The 16,976-nt window shown below is 48.1% G+C and overlaps 1 protein-coding gene across 2 annotated transcripts in view; it reads left to right on the plus strand.

Moving 5' to 3' along the window:
• ANKFY1 (ankyrin repeat and FYVE domain containing 1) overlaps nucleotides 1–16,976 on the plus strand; it is a 677,352-nt gene that overhangs the window by 457,929 nt on the left and 202,447 nt on the right. For both annotated transcript variants that reach the window (XM_078679681.1, XM_078679682.1), the window contains exons 16-17: nucleotides 5,435–5,553; nucleotides 5,776–5,932. In XM_078679681.1, the coding sequence (XP_078535807.1) occupies nucleotides 5,435–5,553; nucleotides 5,776–5,932 (276 nt within the window). The remainder of the gene's footprint in view (nucleotides 1–5,434; nucleotides 5,554–5,775; nucleotides 5,933–16,976) is intronic.

The raw sequence follows: 16,976 nt of genomic DNA on the forward strand, positions 1-16,976 counted from the left end.
TCAAATTTCTAGAAGTCACCCCTAGGTACAATATGTTGCAAAAATCAAGGCGAGATGTAACAAGAGCCTATACAATATTTCTTTTAGCGTCAAGGGTGAGCAGGTCCAACATTTTGCGTAGCATTTTGAGAATGCCAAAGCAGGCTCCGGCCACAGCTGTAATTTGCTCAGAGAAGGACAGATTTTCATCGAACCATACACCCAGATTCTTCACCTTGGCTTTCGGTGACGGAGAAGGTCCTAGTTCCTCAGGCCACCAATGCTGTGACTAGAGAGAGGGCTGTTTTCCAACAACCATCACCTTTGTCTTCCCTGCATTCAGCTGGAGGCAGCTGTATCTCATCCAGTCCGCAAGCTCCCCCAAGCAGACCTTAAAATCGGATGCCATCCCAGAGTCCTTTTGCTCCAGGGTCACAACCAGCTGAGTGTCATCAGCATATGACACCATCTTTATCCCATGCCTCAAAACGATATCAGCCAGAGGCCGCATATAGATATCATACAGGGTGGGGATAAGAGCCGAACCCTGCGGCACCCCCTGCGACAGAGGAATGACTTTGGAATTAAATGGATGTTGCATAACCTGGAATGATCTGTTCTGCAAGAAGTTTTTCATCCATTCTCATGTGCCACCGTCTACCCCGGCCTCCCGCAGCCTCTCAAGCAGGAGGCTGTGGGACACCGTGTCGAACGCAGCACTCAGGTACAAAAAGATCATAGCAGTAGTCCTTCCTTCATCGGCAGCAATTCTCAGAGCTTCTGCTGCCAGGGGAAGGGCCGACTCCGTGCTATGGAGTGGCCTAAAACCAGACTGGGCATTGTGAAGAACCCATCTCTCGTCCAGAAACATAAGACAGTTATCCATTAGGATGTTTCACTGCAATTTTTGCTACATAGGGGAGCAGAAAGATCGGTCTCAGATTTTCAAGAAAGCGGGATCCAAAGATGGTTTCTTCAGCAATGGGACCACCATAGCGTGTTTCCAATTACTGGGAACCTGCCCCGTGCTAAAGGACATGTTCATTAGTGAAGTGCGAACTGGGGCAATTGCTTTCTTCCCTTGCCGCAGAATCTTTGGGGAAACCGGGTCAACGGTGACCCTAATTTCACGACCGCCATCCGCTTTAGAAAAATCACTTTCCAGAGGAGAATGAAAAACAAACGTATCCTTGGTTCAGGAGGGAAAAACAAGCTTATCCTCGGTCCAGGGGGCCTCTACAACATGAGCGGAGACAAAATTCCTGCTACTTTCCGGGAAGGTGGCATATATTTGATCTATCTTGCCCATAAAATAGTCAGCGACCTTATTACAGTGATCCGTAGAAGCAGGAAGTGCAACAGTCAAACGTTCCAGAGAGGACAGTTGTTTCACAACCTGAAAGATGTTCTTAGTGGAATTTTTAGCTAACTCAATTTGTTCTGTATAATATTCCCTCCGCACTCTCCTAATCTGACTGTGGTAAAGCTTCAAAGGTCCTAGATACTTCTGCCTGTTTTCATCCAGGTAGCTCTTCCTCCACTGGTGTTCAAGGCGCTTACAACTGGATTTCAATTGCGCCAGTTCTTCTGAAAACCATTTCGCAGAAGCTGTCAAATGTGTGATTTTACATGGTTTCAGTGGTATCGGGGAGTCCACAGCCTCCGTGATGCAGCAGGATATTAAGTTATTAGCTATTTTGATATCGACACCTAAACCAGGGGTACTACAGGCCAGTGCCTCCTCACAGGAGTCCTGAGTTAAAGCGGCCCATTTCCGAACCATCATGGGCTCAGAGCACTTTCCCTGCTTGCAGAGGGCCTTTCCAGGGGTCAGAATCCTGAAAGTGAGTATATAATGGTCAGACCAGGCTACAGGGACTGGTAATGCGGCATCTACCTGAGTATAATTCGTAAAGATATTATCTAACGTATGGCCCCTATTGTGTGCGGGAGTATGGACCAATTGATTAAGGCCCATTGCCTGGAGTCCTAGGATCAGCTCCGCAGATGCTTTACTTTCCTTATCTTCTAAATGAAGTTAGTATCACCCGAGTGAATGAAATTAGGCTAGCGAATAGCATAGGTGATAGTATTTCCAAAAGCTCATCAATAAAAGCTCTGCCCGGGCCAGGGGGTCTATAGATAAGAAGCCCTACAATCGATTTTGTACTAGTGATAGTTAGATTAAAAAAGGCTGCTTCGCAGCTAGACATTGGTAGTTTATACATTTTAAGCTGAAATTCTTTCCCGAATATCACAGCAAGGCCCCGCCCCCCCTGACCAGTCCCATCCACCCTAAGGATTGCATAGCCTTTGGGTAGGGCATCCAGGATATCGGGGCGGACGTATCATTAGGCCAGGTTTCAACTAGAAATAGCCCAGCCAGTTTTGGGTCAATAAGAAAATTATAGATTTCTAAAGTGTGTTTGCTAAGCGATCTGCAATTAAGGGAAAGTCAGAGTAAGGGGACGCTAACAGTTCTCAATGGTTCCCTTCTACCCCTTGCTTCCCCACCTGATGTCAGCAGAAAGCCACAGGTCTTGCAGTCCCTTCGCCTGCTATCGGCTACCATAGAGTGTCCCCAAGACATCTAAGGGTCAACAATTCCTCAAATGAGTACACATTCCTAAGCTTGACAGAAGAACCCTGGCGCCATCCGGGCGCAGACAGGCTTGCCTTTGGCACGCCAGTGGTGTGCATTTGCTGCGCGCTGGAAGAACTAGACTGCTCCAGCAGCGCCACACTCCGCGCCGAAAATGAGGGTAGCGAAAATGGTGCCGAGGGTACATCACAGTGCCCTCTGCTCAATCGGCACAAGCCGTGGCGGACCAGGGCTAGTTAAATCTAGGTGCCAGCAAGCGGTGAGCAGCCCCACTCTCTTCCCCCACTGTACCAACAACTGTGCATCAAGAATATAAAAAGGTATTTTTAAAATCAGAGTTAAAACTAACAAAGCAACAAATAGGAGTTGTCAAATGCAACAGTGCTAGCGAGGACAGCGCGAAGGACTTGCAGATGTCCGCTGCACGCCCGCTTGAGCATGTGCCTAAATAGTGTGCGCTGGGAGCACTAGACCGCTCCAGCAGTGCCACACTCCGCGCCGGAAGGGAGGGTAGCAAAAAATGATGCCGCGGTTACGTCGCACAATGCAAAAGACATTTATTTATGTATCTCATAAACGCATTGTGTACAGAAAGCAAGCATTTTTTATTGCATTTTTCTGTGCACTGTTTTATTGTAATCTTTTTGTCTGTACTCAAGTGTGAGCCTTGCCTTAAATAGCCTAATTGCTTCTTTTTGTTTGTATATCGGGACAGCAGGACCCTGAAATGTCCACTCCCAAAGTCTTGCAATATCATGGCTCCTGCTGTGCCTTGCCCCACATGGATGCAGGTTATCATGGGACTCCTGGCTTCTGCTCTCCTCCACCCTCCGTGTCACTGTTAATATGCAGGTCAGCGATCCCAGTTGCTTTTTATGCAACCCTTTGCCCTGCCCAGTCCATGCCTGCCTGTCTGCCTGGTGGGCCACACATTTCTTTTTAATGGTGAGTACTTAGCAGTTTATTTAGTGCAGATGTCAAGCCGTTCATTTGATCTATGGAGTGCCTGGCAGCCATCCGTCATGGTAATGTTTACCAAAAGTGTATGAAGTGCGAACGCAAAACCTTTCGATGACTCGACACGTAGTCCTCACTAATACTACCTTATCTCCACCAACTTTATGACCAATACCATTGCCAACAAAAACATCATTAGAACAACCAAATTACTACTATCAGCCACTACTTGAACCATCAGAACATTCTTGTCTGAGTTTTGCAAGTTTGTTACTGAGGGGGATGGGTGTGCATGTGAGTAAGACAAAGGGTGGTATGGGTGTATGAGAGACATTGTGTGTGCTATGTTTAATATAACGGCATTACATTTGCAAAGACAATCAGTCTGTCTTTAATGCTGGAAAATCATACAAGCAGATGTTTTTGGATGGCATGCGTATATGTGCATGTATTATCACATTAAAGCCAGGCCAATTGGCTATAGAGCTATTGAGAAAAGTGTCAGCCCTTAGCATATGAACAAGTGACATACCAACGGTCCTCTTATTTAGACCAGAAAAGGCAGATAAAGTGTTTAGTGTAATTGTTCTTTTATTATTGCATGTGGCGTAGAATAGATGTTTTAAAGTAACATTTGTATGCATTATCAGAGAGTTGTTGGGGACTAAATTAATACTTTTTTTTGTCCAGCTCCTTTGACTTCAGGCATTTACATAGATGTGATTCATTCTTAAACTAATTCTTTAGTTTGATCCTTCCATGGGGTTAGCCATTTTATTGGTGTTTCTTGGTATTTTTGATGTCAGCACATGTTATGATAAAGTACCAATCAATCAATCAATCATATCATTTGTATAGCGCGCTACTCACCCGGAAGGGTCTCAAGGCGCTTGGGAGGGGGGAGGGGGGTTCTGCTACTGCTCGAACAGCCAGGTCTTGAGTTGTTTCCTGAAGGCGAGATGGTCCTGTGTCAGCCGGAGGTGGATGGGGAGGGAGTTCCATGTCTTGGCTGACAGGTAGGAGAAGGATCTTCCTCCGGCTCTATCTACCTTTGTACACAGTGTTATGGAAAGCAAGTTGCAACATGGCACTTGCTTTGTATACTTAATATCCAAATCAATGTTATATTTTATGTCAATTTATCCAAGGGAGATCTCATCCTGTTTTGGTCACTAGTCTATGCTTTTAAGCCAAAATGAAAGCTTCACAATCTGGATGTGATGTGTACTGTGAGATGGTTCATTAAAAGCATAAACCTTAGTATTACAACTCTGTTATGTGTGGGATGTAGTTGACAGTGTTCCCATTACAAACATAACTAAGGTTTCTTGTCATATTACATTTCCTTTCATATTATTAATCCAAATATCCTACATTATAAATTGAGAAGTGTTGTCGTGGAAGGATGCATGGGTGATATCCCTTCCACCAAAACAAATTCAACCTCTGTGGCTTTCCAGAAGTCGGTATCCATGAATGTGACTTTTAGTGCACTTAATTAATTTGCAGCACTGGCTCAAGCTGCAGCAGTGACCCATGTAACCACTGTCTGCAGGAGACTGTTTCATTCTGTTTTGTTCATCAGAATATCTTGTTGAGTGCTAAGCAGTGAACAGTTGAATTTGCTTTATAACCAAATTGTAGTTATTTTTAAATTTTATTTAAGTACTTATGGTATTTGCAGACCCCACAGATCCCAAAAGGTGTTTTGAAGCTAGCCTTTCTGTGAATGCTTGAAAACAGTCACACATCCAAAGCACTTAAACAAGTGGGTCTTAAATTTCTTCCAAAACAGTATTTGCCAGATTCTTGAGTATTGGGTGACAAAGATTTTCTCACTGTTTTTTTTGTATTTCTGTACATATTTGGATCCTCAGTTTTCTTGTTTTCATTCAGGTACGGCATGGATGTGATGCTACCTTCTGGAGTTCAGGACCAAATGGATGTTTGCAGACGCTTCTACATCGAGCTATTGATGAAAATAGTGAGCGCATTGCCTGCTTTCTTATCCGCAGGTGAGATGCTCCTCTAAGATTCTTTTTAAACCGCTTAATGGCTGTTTTCCGAACATGGAGGTAGTATTTGTGAATTTGATACCATTCTGGAGTCTCAAAACCTCCTAAGAGGGATTTTGTAAGTTTCGTTGACAGTTATGTGTGTGCTGAGAAAGGCTAAATGGAATATGTGAAATACATTGTAGTCCTTTCTCTTATAGTATTGCTTTCTTCTGTGCTCAGTGGCTGTGATGTAAATAGCTCCAGGAAGCCAGGCCCAAATGGGGAAGGGGAAGAGGAGGCCAGAGATGGGCAAACACCTCTACACTTAGCAGCATCTTGGGGTCTTGAAGAGGTTGTGCAGTGCCTTCTTGAATTCGGTGCGGATGTCAATGCTCAGGTATGTGCATTGTTAAATAGTTAGTTTAAAATGATGTAACACCTATAGTTTTGCATTAATTTCTATTCTCATGAAAGCCTATTTTGTTTATTTTGAAAAATCCTTAAAATGTGACCTGTGAATGATATATCTCCTATTCTGTGCCATCTTCATTTATGCTGCTCCCTTATCATCTTCAAATTACCTTGTTTGTCTCCCCTCTGCACTGAGCCGCCACACTGAGCCATTCCACATGCATTTTCATAATGTGCTGAAGTATTAGGGATAGGTTAAAATTACCTTATGTAAATAGGTGGTTGTGTTTAGATGCTGTAGTGATTGGACTACAGGAATAATTTGTAACCTGTAACTATTCTTTAGAAAGGTTATTCCTAGAACCCAAAAGGCCAAATTTCCCCATTGGTCAAGAAAAATAATTGTGCTTTGTGCATGTACTGCTGTAGATTCAAGCTATGAAACAGACCTGCTATCTACTGTTGGGCTCAGACATTACAAGGTCTTGCACCTGCGACACATCGCGAAGCGATGTCGCAGCGAGACCTATAGTCGGTGAGTCTGCTTTCAAGGAGACAGGAGATGGGCACGCGCAGCATGCCGGAATCGGATTAGGTCGCGCAGGCGTTCACCATCTCCTGTCTCCCTTGAAAGCCTCATGCACTTCTCGCATACACACACAGCCACACCCTCCCTGCTTTCATTTCGTGCATGCACACACACACACGTGCGCACACACAGAGAGACACACGCACGCACACACACGAGCGCACATACACACACACACACACACGCGCACACATACAGAGACACCCCGCCACCCCCAGTACAACTAAGCCCCACTCACCGCATCGGCGCCACTCCGGACTTCTGCAGCCTCCGCGGGGCTCTCCCTCGGGCATGGGAGGCCCGCGTCACCACTGCTCCTCTAGGTCAGCCACTCCGTGGGCGCGGGCTTCAGAAGACGGAAGTCCCGCCCCACGACAGGTTTCGGTTTCGGCAGTACACGCTCACGTCTTGTTTAACAGCTTTCTTCAGTGCTTGAAAAATACTTTTAGCGGAATGAACATTAGTAATATTTAGTTGTCGTGTGGTGCCAGCACCGGATGTATCAAAAATCTTATTTAATCTAGTATTTCCGCTTTCTCTGCGGTTGTCATAATTAGCCATATCTTTTCGATGAAAATCTTGTTCTTTAACCTGCCAATGTACCTTTTCCCTAAGAGATTTTCCCTGTTTGCTGACCTTATTCATATGCTTGCTAATTTATTTCCCTTTGATTACTTTTTAGGTCGAGCGTCAGCGAAAGACCTATTGTCAGCCGTATTTGGGAATGTAGACACGAGAGGGGGCACGAGCGCAGAGCGCAGATTTCAACTCATGGGCGCGCACGGCGCCGTGCCCCTCTCGTGCCTCATTCCCATGCGCAAACACACTCACACAGACACACTCACGCATGCGCACATACACAGCCACACGCATACACAGGCACACATACACTGCATACACACACGCACCCCCCCTTAAACAGACGCACGCACACACAGACACACGCACAGACACACTCGAACACACACAGACACACGCACGTACACCCCCCCTCCACTTACAGGGCTCTTTCTGCGTGTCCCACAGTCCGGGTGTTCTCTGCACAGCCGAGGGTACATAGCTCCCAAAACCCCCCTTCTAACAAAGCGCTATGCACAGCAGCGACCTGTGGACTTCCCCAGGTGATCCAAGGAAGGCATGCCCAGGCCAGCGGACTTCCCCAGCTGGTGCAGGACAGACATGCCATCAGGTGCCAGCGCGCCCGGCTTACCTTCGGCCCGCACTGCTCCGCTGCGCCCTTGCGGGGGATCGCAGCCGCCGCCTGGGACACCCTGCTGCGCAAACCCCATAAACCGAGGAGGACCAGGGAGCCGAGCTTCAGCAAAGGTGCCATGGTGCGCAGCCTTTCAGCAACCGCTGCGATCTGAGCACCTCAGGCGCTTGCGCGCGGACTGCATGCAACACTTCCAAACTACTTCTGCTTCTCCGCTGTCCGACACACCCCCAACTTTCGGGCACACCTCCTTTTCTTTAGGCTGCGCCTCCCAAACTTTTCGACATGGCCACTGTGCATGACTTCATTGTCTCCCCACCTTCTCAAAGTGCCATTAAAGCTCGATTCACGCCCTCCTCGTACATCAGGTGCCCCGCCTCACCTTTCTTTTTTGTTGCATATTTTATATAGCGCGAACTCGACCCAAAGGTATTGAAGCGCTTTACCTTTACGTGAGCACCGTATTATTTACATTACACATTCAGGCACAGGGAGATTAAATCCCCTCTGTAGGTTGAAAAAGGACCAGGCACGTCACACTTAAAATGTACGCGCCCTCACAATACACAGATTCAAATTCAGATTCAGATTCAAAACTTGAGCCTCCGAAGTTATTTTCATCCGTTTCATATTTAAGGCCGGAATCGGAACGTCGGCTTTTTTCACGTGGAGGAAGGTGATTTCATTTCCAGGTCCCAGCGGAAAATACTACAATTCACCAGTGCGGCAGCCGTGTGCTTCACTACGCAGCACTAAATATCCGCAAGAAAATGTCTAGAAAGTGCAGCGTTCATAATTATGCGCTTGTGATCGGATGTAGTAATTTGTAAAAAACCTGAGAAGAAAAAAATCATTCATGGAAAAATCCATACTGCAACTGGCGAAATCAGTGTCTGTGTATTATCCAATACAAAAGAGGCATCGATTGTGTGTATTATAGATGCTTTATGTACAGATGTCCCTATTGCAAACATTACTTCGTTACTGATTGGCCACGCTTTCGAAAAATAATAACTTTTTTTTTCTATGAAGCCTGATTCCGCCGTTTTTGCGTGAGGTGTAAAAGAGGATGTTGGTCAGGGGGCGTGGCTTGGATGGCAGCGCAGGCGGTTGCCTAAGTTCGCGAGCTCCGTGACCCCGGGCAAAAAACCAGCGAAAAGAACGGCGAAACGGATCGAACCCCCGCACAAAGCGGCAGGAGGGGTGTAGGAACACACTGCGCAACACAGGAGCGGCAAGTGCATCTGGGAACATCGCGCCCGAAGCAGAAACAGCCTGAATCCTCCAAGGCAGGGGATACGAAGGATGCTGCCCAAGATGGCGGAGTCGTAAAACCCGGTAACATCGCTACAGCGGAAGCAACAGCAATACCAAGCTTGAGTCAAGACAGCTCTGGGACGCAAGGTGTGGCGCCCCGTAGAAGAACAACTGAGGTCTGACCGAGACGGAAAAGAAAAAGAATAAAGACGGAGATGCAAGGAAACAGACAACAAGGGCGGCCATCTTGGGTGTCCACACAACAACAGTGGGCTACGGGGAGGTAGCACAGGAAGCGCGTCTAGACCGAAGAAACCTCCACATCCACATCCACAAGTGGGCAGCTACACAAAACGCAAGACACTGAGGTGGGGTAGCGGAGATGCGGAGAAGAGGCGCCAGAGCGATACACCTACCCTAGACGCGCACCAGCCAAGCGGAGGTAGCCAACAAGGCCAGGCGCCGCTCAAGGGAGTAACCGCAACCGCAGCCTCAGCAAGTAAGCCGCTGGCGTTTTCCCTTTAAAAGGAAATAAATCTGAAGCGCTGAGCATAAGCGGCATAGACAGTGCAAACAGACGTCTGGAAACAACGGCGGCCATCTTGGGAGGGGCAGAAGCGAGAACAGGCTCCGAGGCATAGCGCATGGAAGCAGAGCGCGAAGTTCTCGGGCCAAAGGGAAGCCAAGGGAAGCCAAGGGAAGCAGGCGCAGGTCCTCTGCGCACAACACCAAGTAAATGCCCAACACTGAACCCACAAGACACCTAAAAGAGAAGGAAATATAAACGGCGGCCATCTTGTGAGGGGCGGAAGCCAAGGAAGAACGGGCCTCGAGCGCACGTGCAGCACGCATGGGAGCAGAGCGCTAGGAACGATCCCAAAAGGAGCCAGGCAGAGAGCGGCAGGGAAAGCGAACACAGCAAGTACAGGTCCCATGCCCACAGTACCCAAGGTACCGAGCATCGACGGCGGCCATCTTGGAAGTGGGCGTACCACACAAAAATAAACGGTGTGGCACAAGCCAACGATCGCTGGAACAGGTACCCACAGCTGCCCCTAGATCACACAGTAAGGCACAAGCGAGGGGGCTGGGCAAACGACATGATATCAAGGCGGCCATCTAAGATAGAGTGAAGCAAAAGGGGCGAAGGCAACAACGTGGAAGCAGCCCTGGCGGCAGGGCGAACCAGAACAAGGACAATAAAGTGGCCCAGCAGGTTCACTTTTGGGAACACAGCAAAGACAGAGAAACCCACGAACCACACCATATCGAGCCCAACACAGTGCGCGCAACAAGCGGATCAGCACAAGAAGGGGTGGCCACCTGTGCATCAAGGAACAAAAGGGTTTGGCGGGATGACGACCAACGACATCAAAAAGATTAAAACGAATCAAGAGTCACCAATCAAGCTGAAGACCTTACAGAACACGGAGACAGCGATGGACCTGCTCCTAAAGAAAATAACAGAAGCCAACGACTTGGCAAAAGCCACAAAGATCTCCATGGACAATGTTCAACTAGAACGCACAGCCATACGGGCCGACCAGAGTAAAATAGCAGGCAGAGTAGGTGAAACGGAGAGGAGAATCAGTGATATGGAAGACAAATCAGACACCATGGAAAAAGATGTTCGCTACATATCCAAGATCTCCAGCGACTTGCAAAGAACGCTATCAGAACAAGAAGACAAAAACAGGAAAGGGAACATCAGACTCCTGGGCATACCGGAAGGAGAAGAGGAAGAAGCAGGCTCATGCGCAGCTCTACTCGAAGTTCTGATACCCAAGCTGACAGGGCTAAACTTCGAAAGAACATTCGAAATTAACAAAGCATACAGAGTGCCTGCCACAAGACAGCCACACATGAAGGGCCCGAGAACAATCATCTGCAAACCGCTGAGAGCCAACCACACGGAAGCCATTTTTGCCTATGCACGTAAAGGCCAACCCCTCAACTGGAAGGGCAAAAAGATTGTCATCACCCAAGACTTCTCTAAGGGCACAGTAGAGACAAGGAAGGCGTTCCTGGCACTAAGGGAGGCAATGAAGAGAGCCAGGATAACTTGCAGCTTTGTGGCCCCAGCAAGAATGAGGATAACAGACAGGAAGGGCACGCGAACGTTTGATGATCCGGCAGAGCTACGCAAATACCTTCGGGAACCAGACCAAGAGGAGATGGAACAAAGAAGTCCGGGAACGGCAAAAAGAAGAGCATCCTCAGACGGCTCGGAGACAGGCGAAAATGGCACAGCAGGTCGTGGCTGAAGGACACTGTCAAGAGACCGGGCAGATCGGACTATTACCCCAAATTGAACATTGCTACCTCAACTGGGAAAAAAGACACACCTACCTCAAGATAAAGGAGTATAGAACTAAGCTAAGACAAAAGAGAGTCGCCCCAGGGAACGGACACGAGACCCAGCCAAGACCACAGTTACACCCAGAACTCTTGAGCCAGACTGGGGAACAGAGACAGACAAGATATCCTTTTATCAACGCTTAATACTGAAGGGTGCGGGGGGGAGGATCTAATGTATCCGGGGGGCGGAGGGCAGTGAACGGCTGCTGTCGCACGTTTACAGTACTTTGACAGGGGGGAGGGGGGAGGAGGGGTGGAGGCAGGGGGGGTGGAGGCAGGGGGTGGGGCATGCAGCGCGGACAATCCATGATCGGTGGGGCTATAAACTCTTTTCTTCTTTCTTACTTCCCTTTCACCTACTTATACACACTTCCCTATCCCAACCCAGACCCCGGGGGGGGCCCACAGAGGGGGAGAAAGAGGTGAGTCTACACCGGAGGCAGAGATCACACAAAAGTCACAACCCAGAGAGCAGCTATCCTATAGGTATACCATGACTACTCGCAACACTCAAGGCCTAGCACAGATTACATCTGACATCAAGATTGTGTCACTGAACGTCAAAGGCCTCAACCACCCCGTCAAGCGACGGAAAACACTAGACTACCTGAATAGGCTCAAAGCCGACGTGTACGTGCTCCAAGAGACTAGAGTAACCACAGAGGATGCTAACAAACTTAAGGCAAACTGGATAAGCGACATAGCTTGCTCACCAGCAATCAACAAAAAAGGAGGGGTGATAACCATTATAAGCAAGAAAGGGAAATTCAAGACTCTGGGCAGTACAGCAGACACTGAAGGCAGGAGACTAGTCACAAGCATCAAAAGAGGAGAGGAAGTAATGCACATAGCTAACATCTATGGGCCGAATGCCTCAAAAAAAAAGTTCTGGGAGGAGGTAGAGAGCGAGCTCAGCAGGATACCACTGGGAGAACTGGTGATAATGGCAGGGGACATGAACGAGGCGATGGATAATGCCACAGACAGGCACCCGCACAGGCCGAGCCATGCCACACAAGAACAGAACATACTCAAAAACCTCTGCACCAAGCTCGCACTAGCGGACCCATGGAGACTACAACACCCCAGTGCCAGGGAATACTCATTCTATTCAGCACCACACAACTCATACAGCAGAATAGACTACATCCTCATGTCAAGCTCACACACACACTTGACGGACAGAACGGAAATAGGGTCGATAACAGTTTCAGACCATGCCCACATCTCCCTCTCCATTAGCTTGAAACACAATGAGCTACCGAGCAGGGGGTGGCACCTCAATAGCGATATACTTGAGGATCCCGCCAACACCGGGGAGATTGAGGAGGCGATCAAAGAATATCTCTTATTTAATGACACAAAAGACACAGAGGAGGGGACACTGTGGGACGCGCTCAAAGCCACAATAAGGGGGAAACTTATAAGTATTAAGGCAAGAATGAACAAAAAAAGGAACAAACACATTAAAGAACTGGAAGAACAGATAAAGGAACTAGAGAACAACCACATCGCAAACATACTAGACAGGAATACACTCACGGCACTAACAAAGAAAAAGTATGAACTCAACAGACTATTAAGCGAGAGAGCAACGACATGGATAAACAAATACAAATCCATAAACTTATGCTCAGCAAACAAAGCAGGAAGGGCACTTGCAGGGTACCTAAAAGCCAAACAGAGACAACACTCGGTCGCAGCGATCACCGACACAGACAACATAACGCACACAGGGAACAAACAAATCCTCGAAACCTTCAGGAGGTTTTACAAAGACCTATACACCGCAGACACAGCACTAAAAGCGGATGGAGGGGCGAACCTTCTCGAGAAACTTGACCTACCCAAACTAAGCCGCGAACAAAGTGAGGCGCTAGACCAAAACATAACAAAAGTAGAGGTAGGGAGGGCCATAGACACACTTAAACCCAACAAAGCCCCGGGGCCGGACGGATTTACAGTGACCTTTTACAAAAAGTTCCAAACACAGCTTAAGGACATATTAGTGAGAGTATTCCAGACGTGTGCAGAGAAAGGAAGCATGACAGACTCAATGGCAGAGGCAAACATTATTGTCATCCCCAAAGAAGGGAAGGACCCACAATTCCCACAAAACTATAGGCCAATATCCTTAATAAACGTAGACTGTAAAATCTACGCTAAAGTAATGGCAGCCAGAATAAACACATACCTACCCACCCTCATACACAAAACACAAGTGGGATACCTGAGAAATAGGCTCTCACAGGATAACACAAGACTGCTCTGCCACCTAATAAACCGCACGGCAAACAGCACAGAGAAGGGAGTAATGATCGCACTAGACGCAGAAAAAGCCTTCGACAGAGTCTCATGGCCATTCCTAAACGAATGCATGCGCAAATTCGGATTTGGAGATAGATACAGAGGAATGATAATGTCCCTATACAAAAACCCCCGAGCTCGAGTGGTAGTGAACGCAGCAACATCAGAAACCTTCACCCTAAGTAGAGGGACAAGACAAGGCTGCCCCCTGTTGCCAGGACTATTCCTGCTGGCAATAGAACCCCTCCTCCACATGATCAGAACTAACACGCAGATCGCAGGTGTGAAAGTGGAGGGTCAAGCCTTCAAACTCGCGGCCTATGCGGATGACATCCTGATCACCACAAGCAACCCACGGGAGTCAATCGAGGCACTGGTACAAACAATAGAGGAATATGCACACGTCTCAGGGTATAAACTCAACAGGGATAAATCAGAATGCAAACCAATGAACTGCCACACCACCAGAGCAGTACTAGGCAAGTCAGGCCTGGCGTGGCAAACGAAACCCCTAAAATATCTGGGACTCCTCTTTGGGAAGGACCTTAGATCAACACTAGAGCACAACGAGGAAGCAATGCTGAAAAAGATCAAAACGAAGCTAGACACATGGGGACCCAAATTCGTCAGCTGGTGGGGCAGAGTAGAGACAGTTAAGATGATGATCACCCCAATGCTCAACTACTTGCTGTCCATGCTACCGCTATCACTAACGACAGACTTCCACAAACAAATCGACAAAGCCATTAACTTGTTCCTATGGGGGGGTAAAAAACCTAGAATAAGTCTAGCAAAGCTAAGGCTGAAAAAAGAGCAGGGGGGACTGAACCTCACAAACTATAAGGCCTTCCAGACGGCATGCCTTGCCAAACAAGGGCTACACTGGTTAGCACCAACACCAGAATATATGCCAGTATGGCTGGAGCTAGAAAGGAGCATTTTAGGAGGAGCAGATCCAATCATGGCCCTCACGGCAAACAGACACCCAGAAGCCAAAAACTCAATAATACGGAACACAAAAATAGCACTACTGAGATTAGATAAAGAGCTAGAAGTAAGCATCAGAGGCACCAAATGGGAGTCATTATGGTACAACTCCAAAATCACATACAAAGGGAAAACGCTAGACAGCAAAGAATGGCTCATCAGGGGTATAACAACACCGGCACAACTAGAGGCAGGGGACAACCCACTCACCTACAAAATGATCCAACAAACAACTGGCCTACCAGACAAGGAATTCTACGAGTTCCTAAGAATCAAAGCAGCCATCACCAAAGCGAACCTCTCCAAACACAAACCAACCATCATACAATACGCACAGAGCCTTAACACAACAGGTCACCAAACAGCGCAGATCTACAAAATAATCATACCACGCACCACCACACTTAATGACAAAACAATAGCCTTCTGGGAAGAGACCATTCACAGACGGCTAAGTGAAGAAGAGAAGGCCAGACTATGGACATCTGCGTCCAAAAACAAGATCACACCACAGCTAGCACAAACAAAATACTGGATACTACACAGACTACACTGGACACCGGCGAAACTAGAGAGAGTGGGGGCTACCGACAACAGCGAGTGCTGGAACTGCCACAAAGCAAGGGGAGACCTAGCCCACATGATATACGACTGCCCCAAAGTCAGAGCGTTCTGGAGCAAAGTATATAACCTAATAGACTCGATCACGGGCTGCCAGATACAACGAGGGCTAGCAGGGATAATCACCGGATTCCTAGAGCCACAACTCCAATCCAAAGAAATACGAGATTTGGTAGACATGCTCCTAGCGGCAGCTGTTAAAAATATTCTGGGGTACTGGAAGAACTCCAGCAAAGCCACTTTCAAGCGCTGGTTCAACTGGGTAACATTCCTTCGAGCGGCAGACAACATAACCGCCAAACACAAGACGGCGAACCACACAGCCAAAGACGACATGTGGACAGCCCTAGACGAGTATCTGACGCAATAATCCCCCCCCCCCCACAACAACCCCCCCCCTCTCTTTTCTTCTTTCTCTCTCTCTTTGCTACCACTGAGCAGCATACATGTAAAGCAGCCCAAGAAAGTCAACTGTATACAATGTACATGTGAAACTTATTCAACTCAATAAAAAAAATTTGAAAAAAAAAAAAAAAAAAGAGGATGTTGGTCAGTTAATTGACCTCGGAAGGACGAACGGCTGAGTTGGCCCAGTTTCGATGTCAAAAAGGTTAGGCTCTGATGGCAGCAGCGGAAGTTTAACTTTTAGCCATTGCTCTGTTTGCATTTACCTTTAATATGCACTTTTGATTGTGAAAATTCACATGCAATGCACATTGTACGGAACTCAGAAGGAAAGTACTCAATCAAAGCGGTTATCTCTAACGAACCTAACCCTCAAAATATGTATTTCTAGATCTTTCCTTTTGTGTTGATACGCCACTCAGACCTTGCTATTTTGCATCAGGTCGCATGCTGTTTATTTCTTCTACATTATCACTCAGCACCACCACAGCAACACTCAGCACCACCACAGCATAACTCAGCGCTACCCCAGCATCACTCAGCACCACCACAGCATCACTCAGCACCACCCCAGCATCACTCAGCACCACCACAGCATCACTCAGCACCACCACAGCACCACCACAGCACCACTCAGCACCACTACAGCATCACTCAGCACCACCACAGCACCACCACAGCACCACCACAGCATCACTCAGCACCACCACAGCATTACTCAGCACCACCACAGCATCACTCTGCATCACCCAGCACCACCACTCAGCACCACCACAGCATCACTCAGCGCCACCCCAGCACCACTCAGCACCACCACAGCACCACTCAGCACCACCACAGCATCACTCAGCACCACCACAGCATCACTCAGCACCACCACAGCACCACTCAGCACCACCACATTATCACTCAGCACCACCACAGCATTACTCAGCACCACCACAGCATCACTCAGCACCACCACAGCATCACCCAGCACCACCACTCAGCACCACCACAGCATCACTCAGCGCCACCCCAGCACCACTCAGCACCACCACAGCACCACTCAGCACCACCACAGCATCACTCAGCGCCACCCTAGCATCACTCAGCGCCACCACAGCATCACTCAGCGCCACCACAGCATCACTCAGCGCCACCACAGCATCACTCAGCGCCACCACAGCATCACTCAGCGCCACCACAGCATCACTCAGCACCACCACAGCATCACTCAGCACCATCACTCTGCGCCACCCCAGCACCACTCAGCACCACCACAACACCACTCAGCACCACCACAACACCACT

This window comes from Lissotriton helveticus, chromosome 3_1 (genome assembly GCF_964261635.1).
Source record: "Lissotriton helveticus chromosome 3_1, aLisHel1.1, whole genome shotgun sequence".
Lineage (NCBI taxonomy): Eukaryota > Metazoa > Chordata > Amphibia > Caudata > Salamandridae > Lissotriton > Lissotriton helveticus.